This window comes from Apteryx mantelli, chromosome 9 (assembly GCF_036417845.1).
Source record: "Apteryx mantelli isolate bAptMan1 chromosome 9, bAptMan1.hap1, whole genome shotgun sequence".
Taxonomy (NCBI): Eukaryota; Metazoa; Chordata; class Aves; order Apterygiformes; family Apterygidae; genus Apteryx; species Apteryx mantelli.
Window position 1 is genome coordinate 7,322,280 of NC_089986.1, and position 16,014 is coordinate 7,338,293.

The 16,014-nt window shown below is 40.8% G+C and overlaps 1 protein-coding gene across 1 annotated transcript in view; it reads right to left on the bottom strand.

Annotated features, from left to right (window-relative positions):
- Positions 1–13,939, bottom strand: part of SPATA16 (spermatogenesis associated 16) — an 81,038-nt gene extending 67,099 nt beyond the window's left edge. Inside the window, exon 1 of the mRNA XM_013945196.2 lies at positions 13,352–13,939. Within this exon, the coding sequence (XP_013800650.2) occupies positions 13,352–13,924 (573 nt within the window). The 5' untranslated portion in view covers positions 13,925–13,939. The remainder of the gene's footprint in view (positions 1–13,351) is intronic.
- Between the last annotated feature and the right edge of the window lie 2,075 nt (positions 13,940–16,014).

A 16,014-nucleotide genomic window follows, 5' to 3' on the forward strand; every position in this document is an offset into this window, starting at 1 on the left:
AGATTTCTGATTAATATTTATCTAGCTGTATGCTTAAACTCCGAGATCAGTGCTGAGGACCCTCAGGGCACTGGCTCGCAACAGCAGTCCTTTAGGGATGAGCCCAGCCTCTGCTTTAAGTGGGGTATAACCAAGGAAGTCTCATCGCAACTGGGTGTTTCAGGCACCAGAGCTTTAGAAGGGAAGGAGGAGGATTTGCCTTGCTTGTCCAGTTCTTCACCACTAACACCAGTTCCCTGTTACTACTTCATTACGATGCAGTGGTTGATCTTTAGGAGGTGCAACATCACATCAGCAGTCTGAGACCTCTTTGAAAGATTAAATCTTTTGAGAAAACGGCTCTTCTGTATACACCTCTTTCTCCCTAAAAAGCAGGGAGGGATTACAGACCTGCATGCACACTTAGTACCTACAAAGCTAGCCCCATCTTTAACATTTTGTGCATTGGTTAGAGATCAGCTCAATTCTTTACAGGCAACGAGGATCATTCGGTGATGTCCCCCTAGTTCAGGTGTGATAAATCTCTTCTCTTTCACATGCCTTCTCTGCTAAGAGGAGTTGCACAGTGTATGTAATAACACCCATACATTTAAAATTTTCTATCATCTTGTTATCAGTAGAAGTTATAAATCAGAGGATTCATCACTTTTAACTTTGCTCATGGTACCATATATATCTGCTGAAGTGTCTCTATGGGTAAGACATGCTATGTGTAGCTAAAAGACCCAGAGAATTATGTTCACATCAGTGAACATAAAAGTATCATCAAGTTTTTCCGTAATAGCACTTTCCAGCTGAATTGGCCATGCTGTGACCTCTGTTAAATTTATGGGAATTGGAGGTTAGAGGCTACTCCCCAGACTTCCAAGTTCTTGAATGATTGTGAGAAGAAAAGAATTGTTTAGGGATCCCTTCACTAAAATGTCACCATTCAGAGTTTCCACGAGTTTTGCTGCTAATGTGAAGAGTTAGGCTGAGAACTGCATAACCCCTCAGTTATTTTCAACAAAAGACAAAACACAAGTCTCTGAAAACCATATCTAAAGACATAAGGATTCAGCAAATATATTTAAATGCAGTGAAGACCTGGTTCTGTCAGAACTTCTCTATGTGATCTTGGAGTAATAATCTCAAAGTTACAAATAACAACTCACTCTTTAATCTCACAGCACCAGCTTAATGTTTTAGAGGGTTTTTTTGGCTAGTCTTTTTGACATTTAGGTTGTGTATTTTTTAGGTCATGAACTATCTCTTACTAACTTTTGTGCAGCAGTTCTCCAGTGGATCAGTGGGTTTGATTTGGTCCCCTCCACACTAATTCCATACAAACAACATGCACCAAAAGCAAGCTTGAACTTAATTTTACAGGAAAGGCTCCATCTATACTTAGCAGAACTGTTATGAATATACAAAATGTATTAATAAGATGCACAATAAATTAAATGTACTCACTGGTAATATCATCATTGTAAGGGACTTTTTTTGGTAGCAATATAAGCACTGGAAAAGGTTTGCACTGGGCAAACCATCCCAGTGCAGTCCAGCAAGTCCATTGTTATCCTCCAGGCTCTGAGGGAGATGTGATTTATTTGTTTCTTCACCCTTTATTGTATTTTGCTGTCATTTCTGATAAAAGGACTTGGCTATGCAGCAGGAGACAGGCTGTTCCCTGGTGTTGCCTTGCCTGCTGCTGGACATTGAGTCAGATGGAGACTTTTTGCGGGGGTGAGGCAGAGACAGCACCTGGAAGCCGCTGAGAAGGCTGCCTTGGGGAGCGCCCAGGGGAGGATTTGGGCAGGAAGGAGGCAGTAGGCTTGGACTGTGCAGCACAGATGAGGATGAGCAAAAGAGCTGCAGAAAGATTCGCATCTGAGTTTCAAAGGGGAAGAGAAAAAGGAAAAATTCCTAGGGATCCAAAGGGAAGTGTGTAGGTAAAGACTGTTGCAGCTAGGGAAACCCTGCTAGACTGCGAGCAAGGGAAGAAGAAAGGATGTGCCGTGCACAGGCATAATGAGCAGGGAGGAGACTTGTTTGCAATTTTCACGTCTCGCCCAGCAGAACTGAGTTTTCTTTATCTTGCTCTAGTCTGCAGTCCGATAATGCTACCTTTGAAGATCAAAAGGGCTCTTGGCGTTTTTTTGGAGTGCTTGCTGCAAGTAAAAGGTGAAAGCAGCTCCCTCTCGCTCCTCTGAATACCTTAAGGTCTTATCGCAAGGCCATTCAGACAGAGATGTGGTCTTGAGAGATGCAGTTAAATCTTGTACCGTTGAGGGTTTCTTTTCACAGAACTGTGTTACAAAATTTGATTTTAATCCCAAACCTGGAAATTTGGGGGTACGTTTTACCTAAGACTTCAGTGCACTTTTGGGTCTGCAGAAATCTTGCTGATGTCTAAAAGTTTATAGATACTACGAAGCTGACAAAAACAATTTAGAACAGTTGAAGCTTTACAGCCAATCTGGGGTTAAAAAGCTGAAACTTAACGTTTTATGTTCTTTACCATAGCTAGCAAATATAACAGTATTTTTACTTTCAGACTTAGTCTACCTAAGAGTACTTACCTGTGAGTGGATGGGAATATTTTTTCAGAAATAATGTTAAAAATACCACAATATAATATTTATTTTTTGGTAGAGACCCTTGTTACAACCGTAGATTTTGTATCCATGTGGTATGCAAAATATAGAAGACTACTGAATTATCACACTAGGAGACTTATTATGCATATAGATGAAATGCAATCAAAGTGTTACCTCCAATTTTGCAAGAAGGGAACTGAGATGTGTAGACATTAATTATGTTATACTCTTACTGATAAGAAAGGTATCTCTTACAATGTGTATGAGCCTATTAATATATTAATGAAACCATAGTCATATAAATGCTAGTGATAAAGTGGTTTGTCAAAGGTCACGGAGGAAGTCTGTGATGCTGTGAACTTAGCATAGATCTTGTTGGTGATATTAAAGCTTTAATTTTGGCAGTAGCAAGTAAGGAAGTTTTATGAATAAAGACTTCGCAGGCATTAGCTAATAAGAGAGGAAAAGACCCCCCGCAAACCCACCCTGGCTTTGATAAAAGACCAGTGGGAATGCTAGTATATAAGCTAGCTTCCTAGTTAGCACATGTTATTTGGAAGAATAAAATTAGAGCTTGATGCTCTATATGTTGGGGTGTTTGGCTTGCCTGCCAGGACTGTTCTGACCGATAACAAGATGCAAGATTTGGCTGTAAGAAACCAGCAATGGTAACAGGTTAATCACTGCTACAGATTTGGTAGGTGTATTCCCGATTGTAATATTTTGCCTTTAAGAGTAAGATGGGCAGATGTCTATCTACCTGTCTATGTGTGTGGATGCAGATAATATATCTGGTAGCAAATCGAGCTACGGAAGTGCTTGGCAAAACAAGTAAATGGGGTCAAATGGTGTGTTTCAACAAGCGATTCTTTGGCACTTTCAAGATCAGTTACACTTTTCTCTGCCAGCCTGAAAGGGTTAAGAGTAAGTTTGACGGCAGTAATAACCTGGTAGCCTTGCTGGAGCTGATTGCTTCTTTTTCTTTCTTTTATTTTTTATTTTTTAACAGAGGAATGTTTAATTGTGCCTCTCAGTTTTAAAGATAACCTTGTGGTTTTCCCTGAAGTGATTTCAGAGTGGCTAATCAGAGGGACAAACCTGAAAAGGCAAGATACATTTAATTAGCATCTTTCCTTGTGACTCGCCACCAGGCCTACCCAGGCGCTTGCACTGCAGAGCAGTCCAAGTGCTCGGTCTAGAAACAGCGTTGCACCGCACATCGGGCGACTGGCAAGTTCTGCACTAACCGCATCCCAGAAAATGCCTGCTAAGGAAGGTTACTGCAAAAAACAGCCTTCAAAACCTGATAGCAAGCACTGCTGTTAGAGGTTCATCCGCATCGGGCTGATAAGAAACTGCCTTTTGTATATTGTAGTGTATTCCGGTTCTTACAGCTATTAGGCGCTATCAAAAACATGGCAGAAAAGCAGCATAGCAAAGAGCTAGTTAATGGTGGTGTCTCCATGGAAAAAATTTGGTATGAAGAGTAAAAAGAGAAAGGGTTTTCTCTCAATATGATTGCATGCAGCATAACTTTCCAGCTTCTATTCAAAGTCATACTGACATCTTAGTGCGTCATTTCAGTCAGCAGAGTAGGAATTCTGTATAAAAGCTCTGTCTTTATTGTTAATGAGATTTGTGTAAATAACTTTCTAAAAAACATATTGAAAATATCATATAATTCAGTCAAATCTGTATGCAAATGTCAGATAAGAGCTGAATTTACTTGGCTTCCTGCAGTGTGCTCTGCCATGGATATTTAAAATAATATGTACATGAGATGTTTGGGGCATATTAGCTGCTTCATGCAAAGTTAGGACCGGATTCTGAAGATAGTAATATGTGTACCATCATTGGGGGCACTGTTTGTCACATGATAATGGCAGAGAGCCAAATATATCTCAGATATGAAGAGATAATCCCTATTCCTATTCAGAAAAACAGTATTTGCCAGAAAGGCATGAATCTAGGAGTACAGGCATACCAGATGAACGCAACAGGGTTTGTGCTTCAGCCCGCCCTAACCACGAAAGCCAATGTGGAGCAGGGTTCACGTTTCCATCGGGTTTATCTTGAGCCCTGTCTCTGTCTAGGCTTACATTAAATCTTTTTAGCTCTAACCAGCCTTTTTGCAGGTGTCTCCTCAGTAACCACAGGTACATGAAAGGGATTTGGTGTCTGGGTGGTGCAGAACTTTAAAGAAGTTCACACCTGGATTTTATGCTTCCCAAAGGCTGAAAGACTTTGGGTTCCTGTCACTGTTTCAGCTTTTTCTTGGAGACGAGAGCTCTTTGCAAAATTGATTTCAAGTGACCACAAAATTCAGAGGATACAGCATTTTAGTTTGTGCTCATTTCTAGGTGGTTTCTGCTTTATAAAAATAAACCTGATGTGAATCTTTCCCTCCCACAGAAGATAACTACGTTCCCTGCAGCACTACCAGACCTAAATCATTACTGTTTATTGGCCCAGCTTCAGATTAAGGCTTTACCTCCCCCCAGAACAAACTTAGGGGTCTCATTCTTACATGGTAGATAATTTGCTTCAGAAGCATTAAATCAGGAACAAAGAATTCAGGGAAATGTCATCCATTTGACTTCAGCTTAACCTGCAAGCTGCACTATAAATCTGCGCCTCTCATTACCATTTGCTATTTTATGGAGTGTTCCCTTTATCAGTATTGCCAGGGCGAGAGGAGTAGTCAGAGAAGCAAAAACCCCGAAGCCTTCTAATGAAACATATATTGTGGAATCAATATACTACAATAGTTTCCAAGGAACTTTATATTCTGCACAATATACTGAAATCTCCTTTATAAATTGCCTTTGCAATACAAAATTTGTCAGTCCTCCACTGTGAGCCCCTCCAAAATCAAACCAAACCAAGGATGGTGTAAATATTCCATGTGCAAACAAATCAATCAGACAAAAATGAAAACTGATGCCAGTACCTCTTCTTGATAGGTTTGTAGTTCAAGGTACCTATTGGACATTGAAGCAGGAGTGTCAGTCTGTTGTTAGCGACTGCAGGAAGAGCTGGCCAAAATGAATTCTGTTTTGGAGAGAGCTGTCAGCTGGTGTGATATGACTATATTGTTGCTAGATTTTGAGAGCTGTCATGATTGCTTGGAAAAAGCAATATAATTTCAGGCCAACTAATTTAATCCCTTTGATGCCAAGAGATTTGCTACCGCTAAATCCAAACACAGAGATATCTGACCAGCACTTTTATTAAGGCAAACTGTGCGAAAGGTTCACTTCATTTTGATGGACAGGATTATTAGGGAAAAGCAATCATTTGCCGAAGCCTTATTTTCATGCCATTTCTGGATGTGACGTTAAAGTTAGCTGCAAGGCTGCTCTTTCCCCATGTCAGGAGTCTGTGGGTTTGGTGAACTCCAACAAGAATCTCCTAAACATTATTGTCAGCATTAGAAACATGGCGCGTGCGTGTGCCTTAGGAATAAGGAGAAATAAAGCTCTTCCCTAAAGTAACCTAACCAGAATTCATTCCCCCACACCTTTCATTGTTTGGTTCACCTCTATAAAGCTTTCCAGCATTTATATTCATTTTGCACTGTCAAAAGCTGAGCAGGAGTAAGATAACAAATGGTTCTGGTAGCAGCTGTCACCACCTACTGTCTGTGTATGCCTGTGTGAATCTCTAAATGGAAATAAAGTACTTTAATAACACTTTTTCTCTAAACTGTCCTCATGGATAAAGTTCCTCTCAAATCAGTCCATGAACACTTTCCAATTCAGTGCCCCCTTCATCCTTGTCTCGCCTCTCTGTGGCGTCTACATAGGCATGCAGCAATATGATTTAAAGACACCTCAGATAGAAAATACATTAACAGCACACCTTCTGTGGCCATCACTTGCCTCTCTTACTTGCTTTTGGTGTTTGGACTGTCTCCTAACTTGCCTAATTTTCTCCTTGCAAATTAAGCTGACCATCACTGCATTCTCACCCTGCGTTGACTCTAGCCAGGAAGAGCCCAGAGCCACAAATTAATCACAAATTGCTGTGCCCTCTGCATTCCCATAACATCCTTTCCAAGAGCAGATGGTAGTTGGGAAGCTCAGGAAAAGCACCTCCAAAAACTTAGGACACTGAATAATATAACAGAATCACCACTTCAAGCAGGGCTCTAAGGCATCGCTTTACACTAAGAAACGTGGGGTAGTATCACGCTTTTGTGTTTATTTGCCATCTGGTCTCACAATGCTGTGACATACGTAGGGAGCTGTGCGGCCTGTGCAGCTAAAGCTATTTAGCTGCCCAAAGCTTAGCAGAGACCTTTATGTATGCAGCCGTAAGTGCTGTGCCCTGAGCCACGCGTGACGTGGGTGGGCGAGCAAAGGTCTGAGCCCATGGCTCTCAAGACCGAGCTAGTGCCTCCTCCCTGGCTCTCCCAACCCATATATTTTTTTTTTTCCCTCCCCTCTTCTGTTTTACACACTGAGGAATCGGCTATATGGGCCCAGCCTTAGTTTTTCAGTGATTGTAATACATGCGGTTTGCACACATTTTGATCAATGAGGCTTTTGACTGTAAGTGACAAGTGATGGGTGATTTTGTCTTTTTTTTAATCAGCTATGTTATTGCTTAACATTTACAAAGTATGAAGAAAATATTTTGTGCTTTTGAACACCCATCACCTCCAGGTAAATAATTTAATAGCATGTGAGGAAGCCAATTAGAGTTAATTAGAAATTGACTGATGTGCGTTGGCACTAAAATGATTGGAAAATATGCTCTGTCCTTCTTGCAATAGCGATTTTGCTCCTGTACACACACATGATTGAAGAAACATGTTGTTTTATGGGTCAACACATAGTATTCCTTTGAGAAAAAGCACTTTATAAGCCAGATAAGTAACAGTAGTTCAGGCAAGAAGAATGGGGGTATGACTCCTTCTGGACAAATAGCTGTGTAGTACTTTAGCTTTATTTCACGGTGATGGGCATGCTGGAAATGTCTAGAAGATTAATAGATTCAAATTCAGTGATCAAAAGATGGGAGTATGCCCAAATGGATCATTATAACAGATTCCTACTCTATCCCACAAGCCAGATTTGAGCCATCTGTAAGCTTCACATTCCTGATCTAAAATCTTCTGCAGCCATAAAAGACAATAAGTATTAGTAGAAAAAAATCAATTTCTTGGCTTTGCAGCCTAAAAATATAGTGATGGTACTACAGGGAGAGAAAAACTGCTGATTATCAGGCTGCTTTTTTTTTTTTTTTTTCCTTTTTTTAGCAAGTTAAATGGATTGGTCATATTGAGGAAACTACTTTGTTATTAGAGGTCAAAAGAATATTTCTGGAGAATAAACTCAGCGTCTCAGACTTGGGCTTTGGGGGTCAGTGGCTCTCTTCTTTGCTCTTCTCTCTATGAGATCTAGTGTACTCCCAGGAAGATGTTTCTAGAGGACCTGTGATGATGAAAAGCCTATCCTTATCACCCAATAACTTTTGGATCTGATTTTTAGCTCCAGAAAGTCAATGATGAAAATATTTAGCCTCTCACATGCTATCCCTTGAGGACGCAGGTTTCCTGGCGTTAAACTGTGTCTAGTCCTTGTACAGCCCTTCTCTGTGAGAGCAGTAAGGAAAACTAAATGGAGATGCATTTTCTTTCCTTTCCATCCCAGTGCGTGGATGACCAATACTCCGGTCTCTGTGCTCCTTAAAACAAGGGATTTATATACACTGATGGTGTTTCTTGGATCTCAAGACCCATCTGAAAGGAGAGACAATGTTGGGGAGGGGGGCAGGAAGTGGCTGTACCCCCATCTTTCTGCAGCAGCTGGCACTGGTTGAATGGCCACAACGGGGACCATAACCGAACATCCCAAACACGCTGCTTGGCCATCGCATCCTGGGAGCCTTCTGTCTCCTAGGGCTGCTGTTAAGGCAGATAAGCCCGCACTGCCTCAAAGAAAGCCACCTGTGCTTTATCAATGCACACCACCAGTGAACGTGGTACTAAAGATGGGCCTCTCTTTTCATGTAGGCATCGTTATAAGAAATACTCACTTTTGATTCTCTTCTTGTGCTGAACAAAAACGTTAAGACATTGATTGAAGGCTTGGTTGAACCACACTGTCTAGCTACGTTGGTATGTTGTTATGTCCACAGTACACTGATGCCACGGCCTCTTTCAAAATATTTGCTTTTCACAGATATTGTTGCCTGGAAGAGGGAGCACGGTCTTGTCAAAGCCTTCTTTCCAAGCCGTGAATCACAAGGCAATGAGCCACAGGAAAGGTTAATCTAAAAACCGAAGGTACACCAAAAAGATGGCACTAGCGTTTATCGCACTGGCGTAGGAATGGTGCCCATAACAGCCATCTGTGGAAAATGGAAATATTCCAGCTTGTGGAAAGGACCACAACAGCACTCTTGTGAATTAATCACGCTCTGTTCGAGGCCTTCACCTCACACGTGGGATGCATTTCGTACCTCTGAGATATCCTACACCGAACACTGTATGCTGAGATATTGTGCAATTCTTTCTGCGCACAGCAGTCATGAACCTTCCTCATTTGTTTTTTAATCACCAGGGAAGATTATTTTCAGGACAACAGAGTCTGAAATTTAAAATTGTGCAGTTTTTAAACAGGCTGATGTTTCTGAAGTATTTTACACTCCCTGATATTAGATTAGCCTGAGACAAGATCTTTAGATCCTCATAAAGTTTTTATGTTATTTTGTAGCTAAGCTGTTAATAATTGGCTAGAGATTTTATAGATATATGTGTATGGTTTCCACTGAGGTTTTAAGCTAAAGAGTCATTTCTTATACCCTTCATATCCCAGTCCAGATGTTCCAGCCCTATTTTGCTATGTTCCAACAGATGGATGCCAAAAATTTAGGGAAAATTAGTGTTTTTCTCTCAATATAGTGTATATATATTATACTGTATTACTGTGCTAGAAGGTAGAAGGCAAAAGACTACTGCCTCAATTTCTTCAGCTATTTTCTTTGCTAGCACCAGAAAGTACTTAATTCTTAAGCTCTGATGGTGAAAGTTCTCCAAGGAAGCATTATTCTTTCCTATCCCAGGCCAATTATAATGCAGCTGACTAGCACTAAGTCCCTCCTGATTATTTTAATGGTAGCTAAATAGTGCAGAAAGAGTGAGAAACCACCAGTTCTTCTCTTGATAACATCACCTTCCTGATGTCTGCAGTAATCAGCAGCATGCTGTCCAACATATAAAGGTCTCTAAATTAAACAAGTGGTTCAGTTTTTCTTTCTGACAAATAATTTCTCTTTTTTTTTTCAAATCCAATAATTTCAGAGCTAGACTGTCAGAACTGCATGCTATTTGCATATCTGAAAAACAACATGATCTAAAGAATGATAATACCACATGAATCTTTAGATGGATTTAGGAAAGACATTTTGACTAAAACCAAAAAATAGCAGAGAAGCCTGTGATATTTGCAATATGTAAGATAGCACTAATTTTAATGATACTACTCAAATTTAAGGCTACTCTTATTCTTTTCTGGATCAGGGTCTCCACCTCAACATGTTTTAATGTCAGAATAAAACCTTAATTTCCTTATGTCTGAAAAATGTCTGTAAACATTTTGCACCTCGCAGAAACCATAACATTGAATTTCCTGACCCTTGAGCTTGTTTCATATCAAGCTTCTGTTCACCCACATGAAATACTGATGATTTTTTGTGTATTTCTTCAAAAAGCAATGGGTGAAGCAATCACAATTCCAATCTCTGTAACTTAAGTTTTTTGTTTTTTTCTGCATCATCTCCAATTTGTCTATATATGAACAAACAGACAAATTGGAGGCGATGCAGAGAAAAGCAACAAAAATGATGCAGAGATTTAGAACATATGACCTGGGAGGAAAGATTAAAAGAACTGAATATATTTAATTTAGAGAAGACTGAAAAGAGACATTCAAAGAGGCTGCAAATACAAAGAGAGAGAGGGTGGTTAATTGCTTTCCATGTCAAACAAGGATGCAGAAAGAAGTTACAGGCGCTTTTGCAGCATGGAAGATTTGGAAAAACTTTCCATCAGCTTTCTCAAACCCTAAAATAGATGTGAAGTCCCTCTCACTGGAGATTTTTAGAAACAGAGTACATAAGCATCTTTCAGGGATATTCTGGGCGTACTTGTTTTGCTTCTGCATAGAGCTGGATTAAGAGATTGCTTGAGAATCCCCAGCCCTACAATTCTGTGAGTTCGCAGGCACCGTGTCCACAATCCCGGGAAGGAATCCTTTAATCTCTACTCATTCGTTCACCAGGATGTCTATTAGCTAGTCTTTTCATTTCCTCTTAGGAGTGGACAAGTACTCCTTTTCTCCCAAGTGAAAAGTGTTTTCTGTTTTCAGTTCATTTCTTAATCACCTGCCTTGTTGCTGTAATGTGGAAACTGTCTCTCTTGAAGAAACAGGCACTGGCCTTCAAATCCTTACAGTTATCAAAGAGGGAATTTTTGCATTATTTATCATGGAAAAAGTCAAGCCCTCGTCTGCACAGTAAACGTTAGCAGCTGGGTTAATTGTGAGGCTATAGGGCACCTTTCAAGGTTTCCGAGACAGCCACGCTTTTGGAGATGCTGTTTTCAAAATGCTCTCGTGCTACCTCTTTGAATGCAGCCTTTGGCTGCTGAGTGCTACTATTTAACAGGTTTAGCATTGCTAAAAATTGAGAGACCGAAGCTGCTGTTAAATTTCATTCTGCACACAAGCAAACAGTTTATCATAGTCTGTTCCCAGCAATTCTAATCCAATTTTTGTTATCTTACATTGTTTAAAAGAAAAAAAGAGAGAGAGAAAAAGATACTGTATGTCAATCTGATAAAAATGTTTAAATAACTGGTGCTTTTTTGTGATTATGTCAGTTTTATAGCAGCATTATGGAAACACGACAGGGTAACTAAAATCTGATTACGTCTAAGTCCTTGCCCATTATGTGATTATTATGAACCATGACTTCTACTGGCACAATATGAATTACCTGGTCATAATACAAGGGATTTCCAATATAATTAACTGAGATTAGCAGCACTAGAGAAATCTGGGAATAATGATACAACTTTGAACAATCAGTTTTACTGTAAATGCTGGTGGCTCTGACTTCCAGGAAACAGGAGGCTTGAGGATGTAACTGTGACCTACCTGCTGTGGTTCCCTGCACCTCCTTTCTCTTTTTTTCCCCCCTCATGAAATTAATTGCAACCTTGCCAGACTCCTAGAAACTCCTTTTACACTTCTCAGTGTTTGACGTTATACTGATAAAGCTCAAGGCTGGCCAAGTTTTTCAAAAATGTCAAAGGTCTGCAGATACCTCCTTTTTGGGGGCTTAGCCTGAAACCAGAAAGAGCTCTGCTTTTCGCTTATTGGAGAACAGATCCATTTAAGACAGCTCAAGCCTGAGCACTTAAAGATGGAAAGTCATGAAAATCACAGAGCAGTTTCAAAGATCATAGCCAAGGTCATACTATTTCTTTAGTAGCTGAGGTAGGCAAGAGATGCTTCTTTCCACAAAGAACCTGAGATTTTGGACTCTTAGCTGCTTAAGAAAAAGTGGACTGTGTCCAGAGAAATTTGCTCACTCGTGGATCTGTCCTTTCTCACACAGAAAGAAAAGGATCTCTACACGGATACAGCGGTCATCTGGCTTAAAAAAAAAAGTGGGCGAACACTGCTGTACAGAAAAAAGAGAGCAAAGCAGACCTCAACAAAGGGCATCTTGTACCTTTTCTAATCCCAGTAGAAATGCTCAAGCTGATACATGAGGGACTGAGAAGTTTAGAGAGAAACTACTGGAGGGGAGAATGTTTTGGAACTCATTAACTTTGCAGTATTTATTTGGGTACTTTTCAGTGTGAGCTCTCCATACAATGCTGTGAAAAGAAGATTTAAAGTGATCCTTGGTTATATACAAGGGAGAATATAAAGTAGAAGTACTGAAATTATTTTTGCCTTGCATCATAGAATTCAGCAAAAATAGCGTGTTTTGGTCTGATATCTGCATTCCAAGGAGGATACAGAGATCCTGAGCAAGTCCTAGTAGGCAGGGGAAATTCCCCCAGAATTTGCATGTCACATTATGCAAAAGAACAGCCTAATAAACTCAGCAAGCATCTTGTAAAGACAATGGCTATGAGAATAAGGGCAATAAACAAAGATCAGTATTTATAAGTATTACATAGTCCCTGTTATATGTGGATCTATCACTATATATATCAACTTGAGGGAGGGAAATACTTCTTTCTCCCTCTTTTTCCTCAAGGTCATAGAGAAAACCAAGGTACAGAAGAGTTAAACAATTCAGCCAGTAGCACATGGACAATGGGGTAGAATGGGGACTCTCTTGATTATTGATATTATTTCTTTCCTGACAGAACTGGGATTAAAAAGAGGAACATTTTTTTTTCATACTATGTGTCTGCAATTTTCTCCATAAAGTATAAATATAGTTGAAGACTGAGAGAAAAATCACAAATCACCTGAGATGTTTTTAGTTCTGCCCAGTGCTCCCATCACAAATCACCAGAGGTTGTTTTTTGTTCTGCCCAGTGCGTCCTCCCCTCCCCCCGCCCCAATTTATTTATGGCTGCTAATTTTCAGATTTTGAATGAAATTACATCTCAGGATTTTTGTTAAATCATACGCATTCCAATTTTGTGCTCCTTGTTCATTTTGATACTGTTATCCCCACTCGGTGCAATTACAACCTCCCATTTTCTTTGCTGTGGTGCTCGTACGTCTTTAGTCTCGTACCTCCAGTGCTGTTCTGAACTGCCCCGCCGCTACCGCGTACTTCTTTTGCCTGTAGCAAGTGCTGGCATCCTTTAAGGTTACCTGAAGCCATTTGTCAATCCGTGGCAAAGAGCTGGAATCAGGTGCGCTCAGAGCATCTGCTTTTTCGGAATCGTGACACGCTGATTGTGTGCTTGTAGACACCACAGGCTCCGCAAACTCGTAGGTAATGTCCTCCTCATCAATGTAGACCAACTCTATTTCCACATCCATTAGGCTTTTCAGAGGAATATGAGATAGAGGCACTGGGATTAACTGATTGTCAGTCTCCAGCATTCTTGCTGCTTTTTTCGCAGCTAGCTTGCCTTCCTTTTGTAATTTCCATTTAGAGCTTGCTCTGTCTACACCATTACTTTGTTTTCTCTTCTTTTTCTCTGCCATCTTTGTTCTCTCCACTATGTTTTCTCCTTCTTTATCCCCAAGGTGCTTTTTAACCTCTTGCAATGCTTCTGGAATATCATTCAATTTGCTTGCTGCTGCATTTGACTCCTTGCTAGTATTTATTTGCTGAGAGGTATCATTCTGGCCACCCATGTTTATGAGATTTTTTTGGAAGTCTGTGTTGCTTGCTGATTCCATAACTTGAACAAAAAAAGAGTCCTAGGAGAAAATGCAGAAAAGTTAAGAATTCTCAAATGCTGCAAAACAAAAAAGGTGTGTAAATGCTGTCTCCACTAGACCTATATTTGGCACTGTTGCAAATGAAAGCTCTTCAATAGCTAGATTTAGAATACCAGACTCACCACAGTTACTTTCGCTTTCCTTTGTAAAGATTTAAGGTATCTTAAATATTTTTGACAGCTCTTGATAAACATTCTTTATTTAGAGCAATGCCGTATGTTAGTCTGTTATATCTGAAACAAGAAGGGAAGAATCTGGCTTTTAATGGAACAAAACCCAACCAAAGCAAACAGCAATAGCCCTGTGACTGATTCACTCGTGCTGTATGCTGTTACGGGCCGCAGAAAACCACTGTGGCCTGATTTTCAAGAGCCGCTATGCACCGACACTGCGGTCAGGGAGGGCTGTTTGAAAATCCAGCAGAGTGTATGTGCGCCAAAGGGGCGCAAGCTCCAGGTGGGATCCCGGGCTGAGCTACGTTCGAGAAAATTCAGATCTGGGTTTGGCTTTCAAAACCATTTCTTACAAGGACACTGTAGTATCGTCATTAAGAAGCACCCGTTGGTAGTTAACAGCCCAATTCTCTGTTCTAATTCGGGGAAATCGTGGTGGCTTCAAAGCAGTACATCAAGATGCAGGATCAAGTTCATAAGCCTCATCTCAACACCAGTTTCCCTACGCAGGGGAAGGTGACTTGATCTGCACTGTAAACTCGTAAGAGAGCTCACATTCAACAGAAATTTCAAGTCCCATCTGCCTCTGCTGACTTCACTGTGAAACGATGGGAGGCACATTAATTTTCCTCTTAGTTTTCCCATTAATTATGAAAAGTTTAATTGTAGATAGCTTTAATGATGACCGTCTTTCAGAATGGTTTGTTAAGCTTTAGTACTCACCCTTTAACCTTGTGCTATTGTTTAACAGACCTCCACGCATTTTTCACCAGTGTAATTTGCTTAACTATGGTGCAGATCGTATACAGGAAAGATACATAATAATGCAATGTTTTGTGTATTCATAAACAGATTTAAATACCAACTTTGTTGAGTTTTAGCAAAGACCTAGAGTATGCATTATTGAACTCATAAAAGCTACCAGAATCATAAAAGCTACCAGAATATGAGGCAGTGGAGCATCTTTACCGTTTAGGGCAATCGGCATTAGGCAATGGGGAAGAGACAGGAAAAAAACAGGTAAACAAAAGGGGTCGTGGTATTTTAGGCCATATGAGGCATTGATAATGAATTTCTGCGTATGTGGGGTTTCAAGTATTTGCCACGCTTTTACCCCCATCCAGCTGCCCTGGGTTAAGGCAGACGGTGAGCAGGACCCTGCCGTTAGCCCTGGGACAGGCCACCTTTTGCTTTTGACATTTGTTCACATCCTCCAGGCTGAAAACTTTACCCCAGCAGAAGTGCCTGTGGAGTAGCGTAGTCGTGCTTCCATGAATGCAACAGGAGGTGTGAGAGGTGAGGCGATAATCGTGTGATTCAAGGTAATTTCAGAGGACTTTCTTCAACGATGTGCTGAGCAATCACCACTCCTACGGAGTTCAACGGGGACGGAAAGCCGCTGGCCCCGCTCGGGTAGCGCTCCACACTTGTCAGAACAGAGCTCAGAGGAATCGTATTTACAGCAAACTATTTTGAATGGCAGCAGTAAAGCAGCTGGAAAAGGCTAGTGTACTTACATCTGGCAGCAATTTTACCTGTTTGTAGGACACTCAATCCCTTTTTAAAACACACTATGGCATAGCCTAAAGACTGGAAGCCTCATTTTTTGGTGCTGGCCTCAGCACTCAGTAATTTAGGAAACGATGATACGTCTTCATTGCGCGGTGGAGCAGAGATGCTCCAGCCAGCTCCAGCCCCAGCTGAGGGGCTGGGATTATTAATCCTGATGCCGTGTCAGGCCAACATCAGTGTCACATATGGGGCCTGTGGCGCAGCGCTGCGCGGCCCTGCACCATACGGCTCTCCCGTAATGGGAACTTGGCTGGACGA